This window comes from Citrus clementina, unplaced genomic scaffold (assembly GCF_000493195.1).
Source record: "Citrus clementina cultivar Clemenules unplaced genomic scaffold, Citrus_clementina_v1.0 scaffold_5, whole genome shotgun sequence".
Lineage (NCBI taxonomy): Eukaryota > Viridiplantae > Streptophyta > Magnoliopsida > Sapindales > Rutaceae > Citrus > Citrus x clementina.
This window is the reverse complement of record NW_006262201.1, coordinates 3422869-3444771: the sequence shown is the minus strand read 5'-3', so window position 1 is coordinate 3444771 and position 21903 is coordinate 3422869. Positions and strand designations below refer to the sequence as shown.

Sequence of the window (21903 nt, the reverse complement as noted above, 5' to 3'; positions counted from 1 at the left end):
ACCAACAGTGGGCTTATCATTACCTGGTATTCTGAGTTCAAGTTCATGTTCCCAATGGCATTGGTTACACGATTTGTGGCACCACTGTCAAGATACCAGGCATTGCTGCTCTATCCTTCTGCTGTGGCCATATATGCTCCTCTTCTCCTATTTGGTTGTGGCACATAATTTTTCTTGAACCTATGCCAGCACTCAGCAGCTGTGTGACCCATTTTGAAGCAGATTTGGCATGGACCCTTTGACTCAGAGCCTTCATTTTCTACAACAGCTTTGCCTTTGCCTTTATCTTGAACATTTTGATTTCCCTGACCAGGGCCACCACTTCCACCATTTCCAGAGCCACCACCAGGGTTTCTGAAGACTATCTCAGGTTGTTGTTGATTACCAAATCTTTCACCATTGCCCAAGTTCCTTCTACCATTTCTCATTTGTGTTAAGTTGACCTCAAGTGACCCTGTGCTGAGATTTTGCTTAGTCCTAGTTTCTTGGCTGAGGAGCATACCATACACCTTTGACAATGAGGGAGATTTTGGCATAGAATTAATGTTAGTGACAACAGAGTCATATTCAGGTCCTACTCCAGCTAAGACACACATAATGAAGTTCTCATCACTCATATTATTTCCAGCTGCTCTAAGTATGTTTAAGATGGTTTTCATTCTGGAATAATAATCATGAATTGTAAGAGACCCTTTTTTGGTGGTTTGAATCTATGTTCTCAAGTATAAAACTCTAGCCCTTGTTCTTGCACTATATTGATTGGCAAGAGTTATCCAAACTTCACATGAAGTAGAACAATCCACCACAGTGCCAAGGACACTGTCACTGAGTGATGAGAGCAACCAGCTCAGAAGAATGTGGTCCTGTTTATTCCAGATTTGGTATTCTAGATTTGGGGTGGTACTAATAATTTGGTTAGGTCCAGGATTAGTGAAACGTCTAGGGGGACAAGTATGGCTCCCATCTATGAAGCCTTCAAGCTCATTTGCTCTTATGATGGAAACCACTTGTGATTTCCAGAGCATAAAATTGTTCTATGTTAGCTTGATAAGAGTAGTGAACACATATGTGTTGCTGGTGATGTGTTGGGTAGGAGATGGATTCATTATGGTCATATTTCTAGTGTTATTATTTGGATTCTGGTTATCAACATTTTCTGGTTGGTTTTGGTTCAAGTCATTTGTTTGATCCTCTGGATTTTCTAGTGTTTGATTCATTTTTGTTTGTGAATTTCTGTTGCTTTCCATAGCTTAAAGTTGCTCTGATACCAACTTAAATTCTTATGAATTGCTTAAATATGCAAGCAGCAGAGAAGAAAACAAACATTCTTTTTATATTATAATAACTTGAATGAATGAATATACATGGAGTTCACATATTTATACTTGAGTAAAGAAAACGATAGCTTGCTCAAGGAGCAGCAGAAAATGAATAAAACAAAAGTTACAGCTGCATCAGCCAATCATTGAAAACCTTCTAGAAATTCCAGCTTGCAGAGTTCACGTGTAGAAATTCCTCAACATAACAGTTCTGCCAGCTCATTGAGTAAACCTCATCTTCTGCATCAGGTGGTTGCTGGAAATGGTTGCTCAGGTGGCATGCCAGCATGGCCTTTGTGTCAACTGTTGACTCTTCATAATTTGTATTCTCAACATTTTAAAATACGAAATTCGTGAGTAAGTTATAGTTTCATTGTTAAATCCTCTACTGGTGGTACAAGAGATCTGGAATTTAAACCCCGCTCACTAATTAGCACGTATGATTCCTGGTACCCGTTAGGAGGTAAGTAGGACTTTTGCATTACACATGGAAGAATGAATGAAATGCTTGCTCTGATGACTTTCGTCCATCTGTATGCATCAGATATAGCTTTAGATTTATTGAAGAATCATCCAGCGATAGGTCGTGACCACATCACACATCGCAACGATGTTTTACGAGCGATGGCTCAAAAGCCTCTCGCATTTGCGAATGGGAAAGGGAGTAGGCTTGGACGTTTACAACGCTTAATCTATGATTGTTGGTATCCTGATCAATTACTTTACATATATTCATTGATGTTGTGTACAGTTGGCCTGATAAAAAAAAAACCAAGTAAATTTACTTTTGCAGGTATCCCTGTGGAGAAGGAACATGTTGCGTCCATACAAACGGACGATAATCGAACTGCGGATGATGAGGATATTGAAACCTGTTGGGGGGACTTAACATAAGATTTCTAGGTATCCAACCCAAAAGACTAGCCTTTTAGGTGGAGTGACCTACCACCTTATAAACCCAAGCATCTCCCCTTTACTAGCCAATGTGGGACACAACTCAACAATCCCCCCCTTGGACGAAACTACCGCCGAACTCCAGTTCTTTCGTCTGACACACCTGAGTTGTTCCACCATCACATTCCGACTACTAGGGTCTAGCTCTGATACCACTTGTTGGGGGGACTTAACATAAGATTTCTAGGTATCCAACCCAAAAGACTAGCCTTTTAGGTGGAGTGACCTACCACCTTATAAACCCAAGCATCTCCCCTTTACTAACCAATGTGGGACACAACTCAACTAAACCCTTATTACTGGATCAAATAGCCACTCTAGAAAATCGCCAACTTTTGGACCTATTCGACAAATCACTGCTACATTTGGTCCGTAAATCTCAATGAATCTTCCTGAATTCTTGTTTATATATTTACTCTTTAGAATAATTAATTATGATGATTCTGAATTGAAAGGAATTTTATTTGTTTATATATATATGTGTGTGACAGGTGCAATGTGTCATAAACTCCATATGATGCTCTGGAATGGCCTCATGCATCTAGGTAAGTCTTGACTCTTGAGGCTGTTCTCCTAAAATATGGAATGCCCTCAATTTCATATGCTTTTTATTGACTTAATTGATTCATTTGCAGCCCCTAGCATCAAAGTAATACATAAAGAAAAAGTGAGGAATATGCAAGCAGTTGAAATAGTTAGAATCATCTGTAAAGGAGTGATTTGGAATGATCCTCAAAACCAACAACTATTAAAGAAGGCGTTCTTCAAAGCTGCAACATTGGGGATTTCAAAGTTTGTCCAAGAAATTATTGCGGCCTATAAGGGTTCTGTTTATTGGGAGGATGAAAATAAACATACTATATTTCATGTTGCAGTTTTGCATCGTCGCGCAGAAGTTTTTAATCTCATATATAGCTCCACTTTCAAATCGAACTGGCTGGGTAGTAATGACAATATTCGCAACAACATCCTGCATTTTGGGGGGAAGTTGGTACCGTCAAGTGAAGTGGCAGGTGCAGCATTGCAGATGCAGCGGAAGTTGGAATGGTTCAAGATGAGATTTCTTATCTACCTCATGATATATTGATATACATATAAAAGATGATTCTATATTTACCGGACACAATTTGATGTTTGCTGCACAAAAATGGACGCAGGCGAAATAGTTAAATTCCCCATTAAAATGATAGTATTGTTCTTGGAAATTCTTGGTTCCAGCAATAATGATACATTTACAAATTTGTGGTACAATCTGAGATGGTGGCTCACACGATATATTGGCTGAAATCATAGCAAGACCACATAATTATTTTCGTTAATTGTTTTCACTTTTCAACCAAACCCTTCAGGCCACGTAAACTGCCACCTCATATTGTAAAAGAAAATTTGTGTAATTTACAGATGTATCATTACTGTAGTTCAAAATGCCTTTATTATCTTCTCGTATTTTTTGAAGTGAAATTTTCTTAATTCCTGAAGTTCGGGTGGAACTATGTTGCGTGTTGGGAAGCCCCTAGTCCTAGGTAAGCGTCTTAGTTGAAATTTTAGTCAACTTATGTATATAAATTTATGTTTTGCCCCTCTCAAGTTTAATGTTTTCTGTATTATGAGAACCAAAATCTTGTTCCATCATTGTCTGTACGCAGAAGGAAACCAACATTAAATGTAGCGTGTTCTCTCTCTCTCTCTCTCTCTCTCTCTCTCTTCCCACCTTAAAAATCAACCTTGAATGTAAGATAGTGTCTTTGGATTTATGAATTTTCCTGCAGGCAGTAGAAAATCTTGTCCATCCATTCTTGCGAGAAGCTGTAAATAATGAGCAAACTCCTAGAGAGGTTTTTACCGAAGAACACAAGGAATTAGTAAAAGAAGGAGAAAAATGGATGAAGGAAACAGCTACGGCTTGTTCTGTCGTAGCTGCTTTCATAATCACTGTGATGTTCGCTGCAGCTTTCACTGTACCGGGTGGCAATGACAGCCGAGGAATACCAAATTTCTTGCATGAATCATCTTTCATAATATTTGCCGTCTCGGATGCTCTTTCACTATTTTCTTCCATCATTTCAGTTCTAATGTTCTTGGGAATCCTTACTTCGCGCTACTCAGAAGAAGATTTTCTGTTGTCGTTACCAAGGAAGTTAATTATTGGCCTTATCACCATGTTCTTTTCTATTGCAAGCATGATGGTATCCTTTGGTGCAACCATTTACTTAGTTCTTTTTAGTACATGGAAGTGGGTTTTTATTCCAATTACCCTTGTTGGATGCGTGCCTGTCACCTTGTTTGCATTGTTGCAGTTTCCTCTTTTGTTTGATATGTACTCATCTACTTATGGTCGCGGTATCTTTGGCAGAAAGTGACGGCTCATAATGCTAATTATTAGGAAGCAAGAGTAGGAGGGAATCGAATAGCTTGCTACAATATCAGGATGGTCAAATTAGTGGAAAGCCCATCAAGTGAAAACAGAGCTATAAAAGCTCATAAATGAGGTTTCGGTTCCATTTGATCTAATTAATCGTTTTTCACGATCCTTGTTTCGTAACTAATACTTGTTAAGTGCTTTACAACTTTGTACTTGGATTTGGTTAATAAAAAGCCATGTGAGGCTGGTTTCAATAGAGGAAATAGGTATCATTGATGAATCTAAAATATGTTTTTGCGTTTTGCATTTTTATCTAATTTTCCAATTTTTTTTTAATTGCTTGGGTTTGCTTGTTATTTCAATTCTTAAATTGATACATCTTTAGTTAGATTCTTGGTTCATTAATTAATTAACTAAGGTGTAAAGATCAACATATTTCTAGCACCAAAGGGTCTAGAATTTTTTGTTATTTTCTAGAGCCAAGTCTTGACTTATTTTGAGCCCTGTCAACTTGCAATTTAACCCCGGTATGACAGTTTGTTAAAAAGAAATAAAAATTTATAGTAGGCTAAGATGGCTCTTTGTGAAGAAAGAACAGTTAGAAAACAATTTGTTATGAGCTTGATAAGTTTTTTGTCCTACGGTCACTGGCCGAAGGAGGTATTAAACCAAAGGGAGAAGCAAAACTAGAAAACTAAATTGAAAGGAAAAAGACATTTGAGAAATAAAATTGCTTGTGATTGAGAGGAGTAACAAAAGGGGAAATCGTCGGATACTTTACAAGTAAATAAAAAACTCAGGAGATTTATATTTGATCCATGCTGGGGAAAGTACGTAAAGACCGAGAGGATTCATATATTTAGAATTTAGACGGAAAGCGCTTACAAGTGCGATGCTTGTTTAAGTTGTGTAGATCTTTAACTAAACTTTAGTATCTCGTAGAGATTTTTTTTTTTTTTTTTTGGTCATAACGTGGACAAAATCAATTATATGAAGTTTGTATAGCTCATTCATCTTGGCCACCAAGAATTCATTTGAACAAATAAATAAATAAAATCACATGAATATATTTTCAATCATTTCTAAGCTGCAATTGCCGGTCATGCAACATTTAGTGTTCTCCGACGGTGACTTATTGAGCTCATTTTACGACATTTAAAAAAAAAAAAAAAGAACCGATGCAGATGATGAATATATTGATGTGTAGTGTCAAATATTATGTGCATTTTAATTAAACTGGGTATTTGAAATTTTGAATATTTAATATGTCATTCAATATTGACGGTGATCAAATTAGCAAATAATAAGTAAGTTGTTGTTGTTAATATTAGACTAAACAAAAAAATAATGTTTCAATGCATATTATTCACTCAGACTAATATGAATATTTTAAATATACATGAAATTTTTTGGGACTGATATGAACATTAGTAAGTTTATTGAGATAATAAAAATTGTGTAGAGAACCAAAATGAATTTTACCTATTTTATTAGGGAAATTTACGAAAATAACCATAAAATTTTTACTATTTTTCGAATTAACCCTCTCAACTTTTTTCTATCAACATTAGCCAAACACACGCTTTTCTCCCCAAATTACCCTTCTTTACAAACGAAAAGAAACTTGGTGCGACAGGCCCAAGTCTTGGTGCGACAGGCACCTGTCGCACTAAGCTTTGGTGCGACAGGCACCTGTCGCACCAAACTTTGGTGCGACAGGCACCTGTCGCACCATGCCTTGGTGCGACAGGCACCTGTCGCACCAAACTTTGGTGCGACAGGCAACCTGTCGCACCATGCCTTGGTGCGACAGGTTGCCTTCTTCTACCTCAGTATTTGTTTGTTTTCGCCAGTCCTTTCGTCTTTGTTCGTCTCTTCTTATTCGTATGTAATATCTTCTTCTACCTCAGATCGAATCTCATCAGACAACCCAAACAACAAAACAAAATCAGCTTTTTAATTCTCTAAAATCCAATTTCGGAATTCAAATTCCCCGGGATTTTCCATCAAAAGCCACGTTGCGAAATGCTAGGCGGGCTGTACGGATACCTACCTCCACCCTCCGATGAGGACAAACCCACCAACACGACCACCACTGTCTGGTCAATTTTCGCGCCACCACAAACCATCCTCAAGCCCCAATCCAAACCCAAAACCACCCAAAATTCTCTCCCGACTAGACTCCATTCCTCACCTGCAATCGCACCTTCCCCCGACGACGTGGTAGCGCTGCCGCAACCGGCATTGGTCAACGTGACTTCGACCGTAATCGAGGAGCACGACCCCGCTAGACCGAACGATTACGAGGATTATAGGAGAGAGAAGAAGAAGAAAGAGGTGGATGTTGAAATTAATAGAGAACTGGAGAGAAGAAGGCAAGAGGAAGAGGAAAGGGAGATGAGAGAGAAGGGTAATTTGGTCTCAACGGTTCTTTTATGGCTAATGTTGATAGAAATTTGTTTGAGGGGTTAAGATGAAAAAAACTAAAATTTTTATGGTTATTAGTGTAAATTTCCCATTTTATTATGATTAATGATTTATAAAACTATTTAAAAAAAATTTCGAGTGTCAAAGATATTACTAGCCCGAGTCTAAGTAATTGCACATTATTTAAAATAGAAACTATGCAGTATGCACTACAATTTTCGAAGCACAATGTTACAGTATATTAATATAATATTCAGGTACACTTGCGATTAACTTTATTATTATTTATTTCCAAGCACCTTGTTCCTTTTGCAATTAGACCCTAATTATTTAAAGTATACGTATACGTACAACATTCGTACAAAGAAATTAATCAACATTCGTACAAATATAATTCAATAATTATTTTAACAAAATAGAGGTCGGTTGGTCGGTCTTATGTATGCTTCCAATAATTATTTTATCTCCAAGCTTTGTCCAAGCTTTGCGTACTAATAATGCAGGGAGAGAGAGTTTTTGATTGCTCTTGAGATTAAAGTTTCTCGTTGTCGCCCTCCTTTGGTTGTGGTTATTAATTGGCGGTCTTCGAGGCTTGTGGCGGGTTTTGTTGTAGTAGTTTTAGGGCTGTTGCTACGCTGTTTTTCTTGCCCCTTAGGGATGCAATCGGCTTTCTAGGCAAGCTTCTGGCTGTTATTTTGATCATTGAGCGGGCTTACTTATGCGCGGAGATGGCTAAATCTCTTGTTAGCTCTCTAAAAGCTCAAGATACAGAGCTATCAAAGCACTCCCCAAGATTAAGATCAAGAACTACCAAATTGCATCTATCAATCTGATCGACCTTGATACTTGTCAATTCTAAACAATGAACTTGGATAAAAAATTAATGGAATCAAAGAAGTAAGAAAATGATCAAACACAGCAATCAACACACACAGAGAAGAAGAGACTCAGTTTACGTGGTTCAGTTGTGCTGTGAGTACAAGCTATTATTGCAGATTCAAGTCAAGATTACAGAGCTTTTTCAGAGATGATTACAAGAACAAAGATTAAACTTTTCTCTCTCACAGATCTCTCTAGAAAGCTCTCGATTTCATGCTCAAAAAACTGCTTCAGCCATCAGCTTTATACCAGCTGATATAAACTCCAGTTTGCACAGATTGACGCCACGTGCATAACGACCTCATAACGGATTTGATTCCCTTCTCACATGCGTTCTCACGTGCTCTACATAAATCAGCCTAAAACGATCTCTATTGATGCCGTTTTAAACCTTAAGTATAGCACATGACTGGCTCGTGACTTCTTCAAGCTTTTATGTTCAACCTGAAACGCTGCCGTTTTCTCCCTTCAAGTTTTGAATTCAACAGATTAATCCACATCTCTAGATCGAATGTGATTATGCTTACTATTCTTCATCTCCGTAATGGTCATTTTCCTCCTCTTGGACTTTGCTTAATCGTTGGAAAAGCTTTTTGCTCTCAATAGAGTAAATGGAGGCTCGTTTTTACCCACATTTTCTGAGATGGAAATGGTGCGGCACACAAATTGGCCAATCTTGGTGCTTGAACTTCTTCTTTTGTCTGGTGACTGAACCTTCAGCCGAGGTTTTGTATTTTTTTATCGAAGATCAACATGTTCTCCCTAGTTATAGTTTTAAGTAGTAACTGTTATAATTCTATTTTTGCATGTATTTTTCTTTTTATATGTTTTTTTAGTGGATTACTATTATTATTATTATTATTTATTTGGGTAAGATACGTCTCCTTTTAGGTAAAAAAAAAAAGAGTTGAATTGAAGTGGAAGAGAGACCAGAAGTGTAAAACCGAGGAAGAGGAGAATGGGGAAGATGAAGTGGAAAAGATGGAAGAAAATGAGGAAGATAATGGGTATCTGGAGTCCATCATCTCTGATGTAAGGAGTTCTTCGCCCAAAGGAATTCGGTATCATGTCATTTGAACCATTTGTCATAGAACGTCATTGAATAAAACTAATCCAATAAAGTTTTACGTTGATTACATTCCTATATACATGCCGTATAAACCGTCAACTCAGTTTGTACAACAAATGTAGGTGGCTTATATCATTAATGTTAATAAAATTTAACAAAGAAGTCGCAACTGCTAATTACAATATGGAAAATACAAAATATTTTCCTAGAGGTTACAGAATCTTCAAAATGGCTTCGGAAATCTATCCGCGCCCGTGGCATTTTCCTAGGACTGTTGCGCTTGCTTATCACACCCACTGACAGAATTTTTGGGTGTTCAACAATATATTACAATTGCTCTTCAAACAGCCGATACCAAAGTCAAATGTTGCTGCTTCTCTCTAGACAAAGGATTAAATAACGGTCATATGATTTATCTCTGCGTTGGCTCACGCATTGCTCCCTACGGATGTTTCATTCTGGTTGGTCATAGTTTCTTGAAACTCCACGCACTTGGAAGCTCTGATGTCTGCTATACTAGGTGGCATGGCTTCAACGGAGCCAGGTGAAGGAATTCTTGTTTTGTCAAACTTTTCTTCCCAATCGACCACAGCATCCGGAAGGTTTTGGTTTCACTGCAGGATCGGATATGGATGGAACACAATTCTTTATACAGATATGGGTACAAAATTGTAGCAACAAAGTGCTTCTCTTAAGAAGTTAAGATTTATGAATTACCTCTTTTGCACGTTCATAACATAAGTTCACAACATAAGTTCACAGTCCGCGATGCCTCGTTATCAATTTCCTGAAAATTAAATGTCACGTAGCATTAACATTATAAGTAGAAGAATTAACAGTCTGAGCAAAAAATTTTCCCCCCTTATCAATTATGAGGCATTCATGTATTTGAACTGCATTTGATATTTTATAACAATAATGGTCTTTGATACTAAAAGCAGGGGCGGCAAGATTTCATCTCAATTCGTACCAGCTTGATATCCACTTTCAAACTACGGGACAAGTACAGTACATACGCTGCAGGTTATGAGTCCAGTTCGGGAAGGAGCACATCATAGATACTGTTTGACCACTGAAACCTTATTAAAAGTTTTTGGTTAGATTCAAACGTAAGTGCTTATCAAATTTATAAGCGCGTACCTCAGTTGTTGCTTAAAATAATAATGGGATGCAAAAAGGTTTACCACAGAAAATTTCATAGTAAATAGCAATAGTGCAACCGGCACCAAAAAAAGGCTAAAAGGTTAAAACCTTGAGTAGAAAGGTAAGGAGAGTGTATCATACATTAATTCAATCTGCCACCCAGAGGTTAGATAACCAAAATGGTTGTCAGAAAGTCCACCAAGAACAAAGGTCCGTGCTGCTGACCTAACTGTTTCTGCCGATATTGTACTCAGCTGGAATGATTCAATAAAGAAGAGAATTCCAAGTGTTGGCTTAGGGAAGTGGACCAGAATGAATGATGATACTACTTCTACAAAGCAACTAGTCTTATAAAATATAAACATAACCCGATAGAGATACATCTGAAGCAGCACAAAGCATCATAAGAATGCCAGTGCTCCTACGACCCAATTTGACATTCTCAACAAAAAGCAGAGGATGTTGCAAAAGTTTTCCTTACCTGGCCCTTGCCATACCAAAGCTCATCAGCTGAACATGCTGCTAGCTGAACTGATATGATCCAGCAAGGATTGCCAACTGCGTTACCAAGAAATAGGATATTAGAAAAGAGGAGAAGACAGCTAAAAGCCGAAGTGATTTCACATGCAACTACGATAAACAACTAATCCACACACTGGGAAACTGTAATTACGGAGGACAGGCAAGATTTGTGAGATCTTTTCAAAATGGTGCACTATGATACTTTTCACAGTAACAAGACATGCTCACTCATTTTTTTTTTGTTTTTATAGCCCTGGTAACAATGTTTCAAAAGTAACGACGGATTTAAGTAAGACAAACCTTAGCAGGCCCTATTTAAATTTCATGTGGTCCATTTTCATAAGATCATAACCCAACTCCCTACCAGCTGTACGAGCAATCGGTACCTGCCAAAAATGAATAGACCATAAGTGCTTGTTGAATTTGTGAACAACAAATGAAGACAAATTTGGATAAGGAACAAATAGATCTTCAATGAGTCAGATAATAGGTGTTTACCGACACGAACATGTCAATTCAAGGCAACTGTACTGCTCAAGAATTTTGTAACTGCAACTCACAGGATCAGACTTCACATGACAGAATTGCCAGGAAACTTAAAATTCTTCTTGCTAACTGTTTGCCATATGAAAACTACATTTTCGTTACCTTCAAGCTAAAATAATATGAAACCAAAAGCTCTAAAACCAGCCAACTGAACGAAGTTGCATATGTTTATCAGTTGATGCCATGCAGAACTAACAAGTATTTGCTTCTCAAAAAAATGAAGAAAACATGTGACAGTGCACGCGAGAACATGCAAACTGAATATTTTTAAGGTCTGGAAAATTCACAACCACAACAGCCATTGCTGCTTCGTTGATTCCGACCTGTCTCCATGTCTCAGTGCTCCTCTCCTTGCTATCTAGCTTTCCCCTTTCTTCTATTTTCGGAGCTTGAAGCAAGTCATCCATTGTAATCTATGAAAATGAAATGGATTCTTTCTGACAAGAAACTACGATATATCGGATGGAAATAAAAGGAAAACAAAAATAAATAAATAAAAAAGGGAGAGAGAAGAGATACAGAGTTGGGCTATCCAAAAAGATGGACTAAAAGAAGAAAACAGGGCAGGGGAAGGCGAAACAATTTGTACAATCCACCTGTACAAAAGTAACCCATTCCCTTCCCAATTGCGGATTGAGATATAGAAAGAAGAATGAACAGTCTTGATAATGGATTCGCTACCAACACATTGCATTCCACAGTGGCAATTATCTGTCAAAATATCACTGAAATTATTAAAACAAAATAACTATATCTGCACATTGAAACTGGGATGTGTTTTAACGTTACCATTAAGGAATATACTTTTGCATCCAGGATGAATTGTTTAGTTTGAAAAAGACAAAATATAAGAGATACAGGATAATAAAAGCGATTAATCCTATTACTGCAGAGTCGCTACCATCATATATGCCGATTCATTATATTGTATATTATATTTAACAGCAGCCAAGTTCCTAGCTCTCATTTCTCACAGCGCTTTCTATTGAGCACCTAATTCCTCAAAGTCTTTCACAAAATTGAAGATATATAGAAATACAGAATAATTAACCGAAAAGTTACAATGTCTGCAGTAGCAGTTACTACCTCAGTCCGTCCATCACGCAACATGTTGATAGCAGCAACTTCAACTATATTTGCTAGTTCTGTACCAACCATTCCATCAGTCATATTAGCAACATCCAGATAGTCTACGTCATCAGAGCATGGACCTAAAAGAGATGAAAGTGTTAGCATATGTGAAAATACAGGAGTGTAGCAGAAACAGGTGTAGCAGAATATGATAAGCTTGCTGCGCACTCAGCAGCTGATACCCTCCCAGTTGCTGAATTGGAGGATTCTGTTATTAGCAACAATTGCTACAAAGTTAGTCTAGTAGCTTCTATGATTAGCTAATTAGGTCTTAATGAGTTACTCTAAAAATAAATTAGTAATCATTCTTTTATTATGTATCACAAATTTCAGTTTCAAGATGTTTCCAGAATATTCTTCTAAGCTTTTTCACTTATTTTCTATCACTTTCTTGCTTGCTAAACACTCATATAACAAGTTCTTCAGGCACCTTCTTAAGCAACTAGTTTCCAAGGCTCTACCCTACTAATATTTGCACAGCTTGCATCTCCCATCTCAACTTAACAGATTGCTTCTCTTTTATCTCAACATGTTTATACCTTATCACATTCTAATCGAAATGCACCTATATCACCTCTCTCTAATACTTCAACTTCTTCAATTCTAGTTCATCAACTTTCACCTTCTCAGGATATAGGCCATTCTATGGTCACTAGATTTAAAGCCAGAATTTTAAGCCTAAAACATATCTTCCTGCACTATTTATTGCCTCATCAGAACTAACCTCTGTAGCACAAGTATTAATAGATTTAAAATGGTACAAAGCTATACAATAGGAATATAGTGCTCTTCAAGCTAATCATACTTAGATTCTAGTTGAACCTCGAGCTCCTTTCAAGGCAGTTGGTAACAAATAGGTGTTTAGAATTAAGTACAACTCAGATGGTTCAGTGTCCAAGTACAAATCTAGGCTTGATGCAAAAGGATTTCATCTAGCTTATGGCGTTGATTACAGTGAGACATTCAGCCTTGTAGTCTAGGCTTCAACAGTGAGTTATTTTGAGCTTGGCAGTGATGAACAAGTGTGAGATAAGATATGTGATGTCAATAATGCCTTTCGTAATGGCAGTCCTGTTGAAGATGTGTACATAGCACAACCAGAAGAGTTTGTTAATCCTTCTAAACCTTATCGTGTGTGTAAGTTGAAAAAGGCCCTTTATGGCTTAAAGCAAGCTCCAAGAGCGTGATTTGATAGATTCAAGGATGCCATGACTGCTCAATGGTATTTTATTGGCACCAAGTCAAATTCTTCCTTATTACAAGTGGGAAAATGGACAAATCTCAACGGTATTGGTATATGCTGATGATATTCTCATCACTGGTTCACTTCTTGTAACTATTTTCACAGTGACATTAGATATACAAGCTACTTTTACTCTTATAGACTTATGAGAAATTAACTATTTTCTTGGCATTAAACTTAAAAAGACTAAGAAAGTTTTCATCTATGAGAATGCAAGTATATAGCTAATTTTTTAGCTAAACATAACAATTGTCATTGCCAATTCCTCTCAATAGAGAAGCATCATTGGGGCTTTACAGTATGTCACTTTAACAAGGCTTGACATAGCCTTTTTTGTGAAAAAGCTAAGCCAATTTCTCTCAGCTCTAACAGATGAGCATTGACAAGCTTGCAAAAGGTTATTGAGATATCTATTCATTATGGTCTTCAATTTTACCAAAGCCATAGCTTGTAGCTTAATTGTTTCAGTGACTCTGACTGGGCATGTGATAGAGATTATAGGAAGTCTATCGCAAGTCATGCAATATATCTTGGTTTGAATTTGGTGTCCTGTTCTTTAAAGAAGCAACATGTTGTCTTAGTCAAGCACAGAGTCAAAATACAGAGCTTTGGCATTGGCTACAGCTGAGGTACTTTGAATTAGAGCTCTACTCACTAGCATGCAAATAAAAATGGCAGGTACACCAATAACGTGGTGTGATAATCAAGGAGCTATAGCCTTGGCTACAAATCCAGTTTATCATGCTAAGACTAAACACATTGAGGCGAATATTTCATTCGAGAAAAAGTTCAAGCTCAACAAATCTTAGTTAGCTTTGTTCCTAATGAGGATCAAACTACTAATGTGCTAACTAAAGCCTTGACTTACGGCCATTTTCATTACCATGAAACCAAACTAAATATTCTTCCCGGACCATTCAGCTTGCGGGGGAATATTAGCATATGTGAAGAAATAGAGGTGTAGCAGAATACGATAAACTTGCTGTGTACTCAGGCAGCTGATACACTTTTTGCTGCTGACTTGGAGGATTCTATTATTAGCTATAGTTGCTATAAAGTTAGTTAGGTATTCCAGTATCTTCTGTGATTAGTTAGTTAGATAAGTTAGGTATTCCAGTATCTTCTGTGATTAGTTAGTTAGATCTCAACGAGTTATGATCTAAACGAATTTGTAATCATTCTTTTATTATGTATCAAAAATCTCAGTTTCAAGTTGTTTCCAAAATATTCTTCTAAGCTTTCTCTTTTATTTTCTATCACTTTCTTGCTTGCCAAATACTCACATAGCAATTTCAAAGGAAGAAAATATGAAAATGAAGAGTTGGCAATCTAAACAACAAGAATCTACAAAGAGAGTTGTACAATTGACATTTTTTACAATGTCAACATCAGCATATATAACAAAAATGCAAATATCAATTGATACGTATAGAATTTCCATACGAACAATAAGGCCAGGTTTAGGGATAAAATTAATTTTACGGTCAAACCATCCAGGTCTCACAGGGGCTGGATCTAGAATGTCGGCTCTATTTGCGGAAGCTACAGTGATCACATTCCCTCTTCCTTCAAACCCATCCCAGCAGACAAGAAGCTACACTGCATCAACAACATTTCATATCAACTTACAGGGACACTCTTAGAGGTCACTCAGTACAAACGTTTAAGTTGACTTGAAAAATAATCATAATCAATATTGTCCCAACCAACCTGATTAAGAGTAGCATCACGTTCTTGTCCACCTGAACCCTTAAACCACGCTCCCTTCCAACGGCATCCAACTCATCAATGAATACAACTGATGGGACCTACGTAGATCAACAACAAATCCGGGAGATCATAATTTCTAATTTCTAATAAAAATGTTAGAATCCCCAAGATGTTTGCAAATTTTTATGAGAAACAAAAAGATGAAGAAGAACAATCGATGTATGGGAAAGACAGTCATTCTAAAATAAGATGTGTTCTAGTTGGAAAGCAACATAAAAGCCACAGTTGATTTTTGTTATGTAGTTAAATTGTTCAAAATCAGACGGAACTGGACCAAAAGGATCTTTTTTTATAGAACCATTTCTATGGAAAAGAAGCAAGAAATAACATTTACATTGTCCTTGGCCTCCTGGTAAAGTGAGCGAACACGAGAAGCACCAAAGCCAACATATATTTCCACAAACTGAGAGGCAGGAATGGAGAAGAAATTCGCACCAACCACAGCTTTTGCAAGTAGTGTTTTCCCCACGCCGGGAGGGGCCACAGAGAAGTATGCCACCTGACTAAGAATAGAAGATGAAGAACGTGTTCATCGCTAATAGATTTCAAGAGCAAAAAGAACTATTAGAAAAGTCATCCTCTTCAGGCCTTGGCAACAATTAAGCAAAAATGATTTGACCAGAGATTAAGCACCGACAGCGAGCTTGATTATGAGCGGGGATGGTTAAATCTCTGGATTGAATGTGACTATGCTTATGATTCTTCATCTCCGTAATGGTCATCTTCCTCCCCTTGTACTTTGCTTAATCGTTGGAAAACTGTTTACTCTCAATAGAGTGAATGAAGGCTCGTTTTACTCGCTTTTTTTTTTTTTTAAGATAAAATAGTGTGGCAGACAAATTGGCCAATCTTGGTGCTTGTACTTCTTCTTTTGTTTGGTCTTTGAACCTCCAGCTTAGGTTTTGCATTTGGAAAATGATAAAGTAACTAAAAGAAGACTAAAGGACGACAGAAACGCAACGCCCACTGCCGTTTCACGCGTTTTTTTAGTCTTTTTTTAGTTTTGCGTGGGCTCATAATAAATAATAAAATAGAGAATTTAAAAATGGAAAACAAGTCAAATTTCAGCTTTTTATCTCATCCCTCTCTAGCCAGATTTTCCAGTCCTTAGTTTACTCCCCTCCTTCGTTCTTCCCTTTCCGTTCATCTGGAAGGAAGAGAAAATCGACCCCCAGCAATTGGTCATCATTCCTGGCCGGCTGGTGCTTTTCCCTCCCTTTCACAAGCTTGGTTAGCAAAGTACGATTCTCATTGGCCATTAGCTCAGCCTCGATCTACGCGCATTCATCTCCATAGCCCCTCCACTCATTTTCCTCGTTTGGAAACAGTAGCACTTCTAAGAGACTTCTAGCTGTTGCTTGCTACTGCAGTTCTAGTGACCCATTCGTAAGCATTTTTTTTTATTTGTTTTGAATCTTTCTGAACTTTCAATTCAACAATGTGGTATCGTGGTATCATTTATATGATCATCCACTTAATTGAATTAATTAAATGTGAAAAATAATATGTGGAACGTGAACGGTAGCTAGCCACTTGACACTGGGAGATTCTGACATAAATCGAAATACTGAGCAGATGTGTTTTATGTGTAATTTGGATACAAATCCTTGATTATCAAAACAAATGGTACCGAAAATCTCGAAAATGGCAAAATGGGTAGCATGCGGGTGTTAATCTCTTAACACAATTTGAATCTAGAAGCAGAAAAATATTGTATTTGTTGTAATTTTTGGCTTTGAAGTGCCCACTGCTGAAGAGTCCATTCAAATGGGACATATGTAGAATACAAGTAGTTTCACATTCTGTAGCTGCGGCTTGTGATAAGTGAGATGCAGAGAGGGAACTGATTTTTCCTTGTTAAATGCAGATGGCTCACGTTAAATGAGAGGTGAGAGATGGAGAGAGAGAGGACAACAAGAAAAATTAATTGTAAAAAAGTGCTGCTATTGTCATCTCTTTTCGTTACTTTTGTGGTTTCCTTTTCATTATTTTAATATATTTTTTTATTATTTTATTTTTTAAATGAAAAAAATAATAGACAAATGATGATGAATGGAGTTGAAGCAACAGACAAAGGGACCCACGTTTCTGTCGTCCCTTTGTCGTCAAAGAGTTCAAATAGCAGAACTCTTTACACTTTGTCATCAAAGGCCCACATGGTCTCCCTAGTTATAGGTTTTTTTTTTTTTTGACAAACCCCTCGTTATAGGTTTAAGTAGTAAATGTTGTAATTGTATTTTTGCAAATATTTTCTTTTTATTTTTATTTATGTCTTCATATTTTTTTATTGGATTTTAATTTTTTTTTTTTGGAGTAAGACACGTCTCCTTTAGGTGAATTTTTTTTTATTAATAAATTTTCATTGTACCGTCAAGATTTGCTTTAAAATATATATATAATTCTTTATTCTCTGCTTAAAAATACAATTGCTTAGCCTCTTGTTCTGTCCTGTTGCTTAAACAGCTTCATATACAAAAGAGAATTCTATATAAGTTTCAGTAAAGTTTAGTTTTATATTACTATATTCTTAAAATGTAATAAAATTTAGAACTATATATATGATGAACTCCATTTACATATATCAAGGAGAAAAGTTCAAATGATCGGCCGCACCCCCTCGGTATGAGGTGGTACGTGAGGTGATGTGTCTAACTAATAAAAATCTACCATTTGATTACAATCTGTAAAATATATATTTTAAATAAAAATTAATAAATCTAATAATTAATTTATCCAAATGGTAATCTTCTACTAATTAAACGTAACACTTCATTATGTCAAAGATGATGCATCCGACCCGTATAAGTATCAAGATAGGAAGATGAAGCATCCTCCAACATGCATCGTCGCACGTGGGGTGTGGCCCGATTTGGAGAATATGAAATCGTTTGCGTTTAACTTTTTAAAGAGAGAAGGAAACAAAGAACTTAATTTTTCTTCAAACTCAGCATGCGTTAAATAATAAATGACATTTTTGTCGTTCCTGTGCCTCCTAAAAAAGTGTCACACACATACCAAGCACAAAAACAAGTAAATCTTATCCTCACATCATCGAACCATTTTTTCTCTTTGTTTTTTTAATTGAAAAGGTTGAAAAGATTTGGATTTCTAGGGTTTCAACACGCTGAAAGATTCTTATAATAGAGTAGATAATATTTTGAAATGAAATCTTAATTAATTAGGTAGTGATGAATGAGTATTAATTGTTGGTTTTTTAAAGAATGAAGAACCATCCTAAGGACTATTAGGAAAAAAAATGAGTTAAGTAATTTAAAATTCATTCTTTACTCATCTATTAATTCTCAGAAACGACAACTTCTATATTAAAATTTAACGGTGGATGACCTTTTGAAAAATTATCCAACATACATATCGATTCAATAAAAATAATGGAAATTATATAGGGGAGATTATAAAACTAAAAGACCGTAGGGGAGAAAATGAAAAATCTTTATAAATATGGTTATTAAGCAACAAGCTTTAGGGAGACAACAAAAACGCCTCCCATTAACACCTTAATTATGCTATATTTTGGTATCACTATAATATTTTTGTAGCGTGTAAAATCACTTTTACTCCTATACAAATTAAGCACCAGCACTGCAACAGAGACTGAAAACTTCATTTGCTCCGCGCTGCGGACGCTATCCAGTTGATACACCAGCAAGGAAGTGTCATTAGTTTGGAATACTTCTAGACTTGTGGTCGCCGCGGCTGCTCGGTCAAGGAAGTGTCATTAATTTGGAAACAATTGCAAATGTCCGAGAAAATTGGCACAAAGATTTCGTTGTAACGCTGACGAGAGGCATCCATAAAAATTCTGCCATAGTGATACACAAGCAACACAACGAGGGTAATGCCATAGAAAATCAAGGTGTTGTACAAAATGATGTCACCAACGTTCTGCGGAAGCAATGTGGAGGCCAAAGAGAATGCAGAAGCAGTCCCCGAAACAACTGCAATCAGCTCCCAGAATTGGGAAGAATTTTCTTGACGGCGTCGAGAATTCCCGTCGGCAGAAAATGCATAAAAATAGATGCCTATGGTGACCAGAAAAGACCACATATTTAGCGAGTGTGTTTCGATCAAGGTCTTAGTTTTCCCCTGAAAATTCGCACCCACAATCCCGACGAGAACTGCAGTGAGATGCCCAAAAATGTTGGGATATTCTCGCTCACTACAAAAAATTTAAAAAAAAAAAAAAATAGATAGGGAGTGATTAACATTTTGAACAAGAACAAGGCACAATCCTAACATAGGGCTGACTTAATCAGGGACAAAACAATATTATTTTATCTTAAAAAGAGGGACAAATTAGTGTCGTTTTATGATAAAATACAAAACTTAAAAGGGAAAACGATGTCGTTTTACCTAAAAAAAGAGGAATAAATCAGTGTTATTTTACCCAAAACGAAAAAGAACGAAGATATAAAATGGTATTATTTTGTCTTAAAAGAACGAAGAATTAAAAATAGAAAAAGTCTTTTTACCTGAAAAACAAAAAGGGGGGGAAAAAAAAAAGCAAAGCGTTGTTTAAAAAGGAAGCACAAACGCTGTCGTTTTACTTTTAATCCCTAAAACATAGAACAAAACGACCCAGATTCTGTCAGCCTTATGTCAGAACTATGTACCTATCTTTTCTTTTTAATGAAAAATACAACCAGCATGAATAATCTGATTTTTGAAATACTTCCAAGAAACTCCAGACTCACCTTCCCTCAACTTAATAACTGTTTCCTTCGATTGTATTTCGATCATTAATTAATCTACAATGCTTCAAACTCACTCTGTCCCCATAGATCTCATCACGGTTTTATTTGGATTTATATTCTCGACCCCATTTTTTGAGAAACCAAAATAAATAAATAAATAAATACGAAGTTAACACAATAGTAATACCAATAATCTCAAAAATAACAATTAAAAACGAAATTAACACAATAGTAAAAACAATATTTTGAAAAATAACAATAGTAAGAAAAACTAATATGCTTCCAAAAATTTACTCAAACGCAGAAATAAATCTCATTTGTTTTAAAAATCACCGCTGATGACATAGTAAAGACACGTCGGAAGTAAATAAATAAAAGAAAGCAAAAACAATAGTAGAAAAAAATTGTAAGTGGAAAAAAAAAAGAATAAGTTGAAAACTATAAATGATTAAAAAAAAATGCAAGAGTGAAAAAAAAAATGTACCGTGAATGATTTGGATGATGGAGATTGCAGTTACAGGTTTGCATCTGCATCTGCATCTTCTCCCTTGTTTTCTTTAAACGAGCAGCTCTGTACAAAAATTTAAAAGAAAAAAAAATTGTAAATGTTATGAAATAATATAAATAAAAGAAAATTTGGAACTTAACTAATGGCTAGAAATCTTAAATGTTAATCGAAGAGAATACGCTTACCAGAGAATGTGCTTCCAAGAGAGAAGAATTTTTTTTTTTTTAAAACGAGCAGTAGTACTGTAAAAAATTTTAAAAAAAAATGTTGTAACTCTTATGAAATAATGTGAATAAAAGTAAAATCGAATTTAACGAATAGCCAGAAATCTAAATTGGTAATCGAAGAGAATACGCTTACCAGAGAATGTGCTTCCAAAAGAGAAGAGTTTTTTTTTTTAATTTTCTTTAAATGAGCAGTACTGTAAAAAAAAATTGTAAATATTATGAAATAATGTGAATAAAAGTAAAGTTCGAATTAAACGAATGGTTAGAAATCTGAATTGATAATCAAAGAGATTACGCTTACCAGAGGATGTGCTTCACAGAAAGAAAAGCTTTTTTTGAAAGAGAGGGAAGTGTTTCACGTAAAAGGCAGCAGAGCACAAGCTTACATGTAAGGGCCAAGAGTGTGCATAAATAGAGGGGAGGAGGGAGAGAAAGTTCTAGTAGATTGATATTAACCGTTAGATGTTTCAGATCTTGTGGTTGTAAATTGCTTGGTCGATGAACGGTTGAGATTAGGTTTTGTTTCTAGATCTACGGTTTGTTAGGTGGTGGAAGAATGGAAACAAAATTTGCAAGTCAAAGAAGTCAAACCCGCTCGCTAAACCACCCGGTTTCAGCCGCTTGATTCAACTTGTGAGGAGTAGTGGCCAATTGCTAGCGGACAAGCCCGTCTACGCGATGAGGCAGCGTCTGAAGTTCACTTTTTGTTGTGATTGGACCATGTGGATTGGAAAAAACCTCCTATTCGCTTTTTTTGCCAGCGAGGCAGCAACAAGGGAAAATTACAAATTTTTAAATTGAAATTACTTAAAATTATCTTAAATTCACGCGATTTGATGGTGTCGGAACCCCACGTACATGTGTTTTACGTATCTTAATTTGACATTAGTCAAAAGATTAGTGACAGGATGCAGATACCAATGTCATCCACGCGTAATCGCATATTCGAAGGAAGATTCAACAGGGACCGAGCGTCTAAGTAAGCTGCATTAGCCATAATTAACAACGCTAATCTCAACCGTCGGATTGTGAACAGAGAATCAAAATTAAATTGTGCTATAATCCCAAGTACAGTCCCAATCTTCGAGGGT

At 36.4% G+C, this 21903-nt stretch overlaps 1 protein-coding gene, 1 long non-coding RNA gene and 2 pseudogenes across 2 annotated transcripts; 1 reads left to right on the top strand and 3 right to left on the bottom strand.

Annotated features, from left to right (window-relative positions):
• The first annotated feature begins 1814 nt into the window (after nucleotides 1-1814).
• On the top strand, nucleotides 1815-4633 carry LOC18040751 (annotated as a pseudogene).
• Nucleotides 4634-9204: 4571 nt separating this feature from the next.
• LOC112098359 lies at nucleotides 9205-10099 on the bottom strand. The gene is made up of 3 exons (XR_002905480.1): nucleotides 9981-10099; nucleotides 9728-9797; nucleotides 9205-9624 (listed from the first exon to the last, which is right to left on the bottom strand). It is a non-coding gene; the product is annotated as an uncharacterized LOC112098359 (long non-coding RNA).
• Nucleotides 10100-14874: 4775 nt separating this feature from the next.
• Nucleotides 14875-16624, bottom strand: LOC18040750 (annotated as a pseudogene).
• A 2174-nt stretch (nucleotides 16625-18798) lies between these two features.
• LOC112098409 lies at nucleotides 18799-20956 on the bottom strand. The gene is made up of 3 exons (XM_024184683.1): nucleotides 20946-20956; nucleotides 20562-20648; nucleotides 18799-19542 (listed from the first exon to the last, which is right to left on the bottom strand). The coding sequence occupies exons 2-3, from the start codon at nucleotides 20615-20617 to the stop codon at nucleotides 19059-19061; spliced, it is 540 nt and encodes a 179-aa protein (XP_024040451.1). The 5' UTR covers nucleotides 20618-20648; nucleotides 20946-20956; the 3' UTR covers nucleotides 18799-19058.
• Nucleotides 20957-21903: the final 947 nt, after the last annotated feature.

Coding starts and splice junctions, on each gene's coding strand:
- LOC112098409 (XM_024184683.1), bottom strand. CDS start 20,617: ATGCAGATGCAGATGCAAACCTGTAACTGCAATCTCCATCATCCAAAT. Junction 19,543..20,561: donor CATCATCCAAATCATTCACG/GTACATTTTTTT, acceptor AATTTTTTGTAG/TGAGCGAGAATATCCCAACA.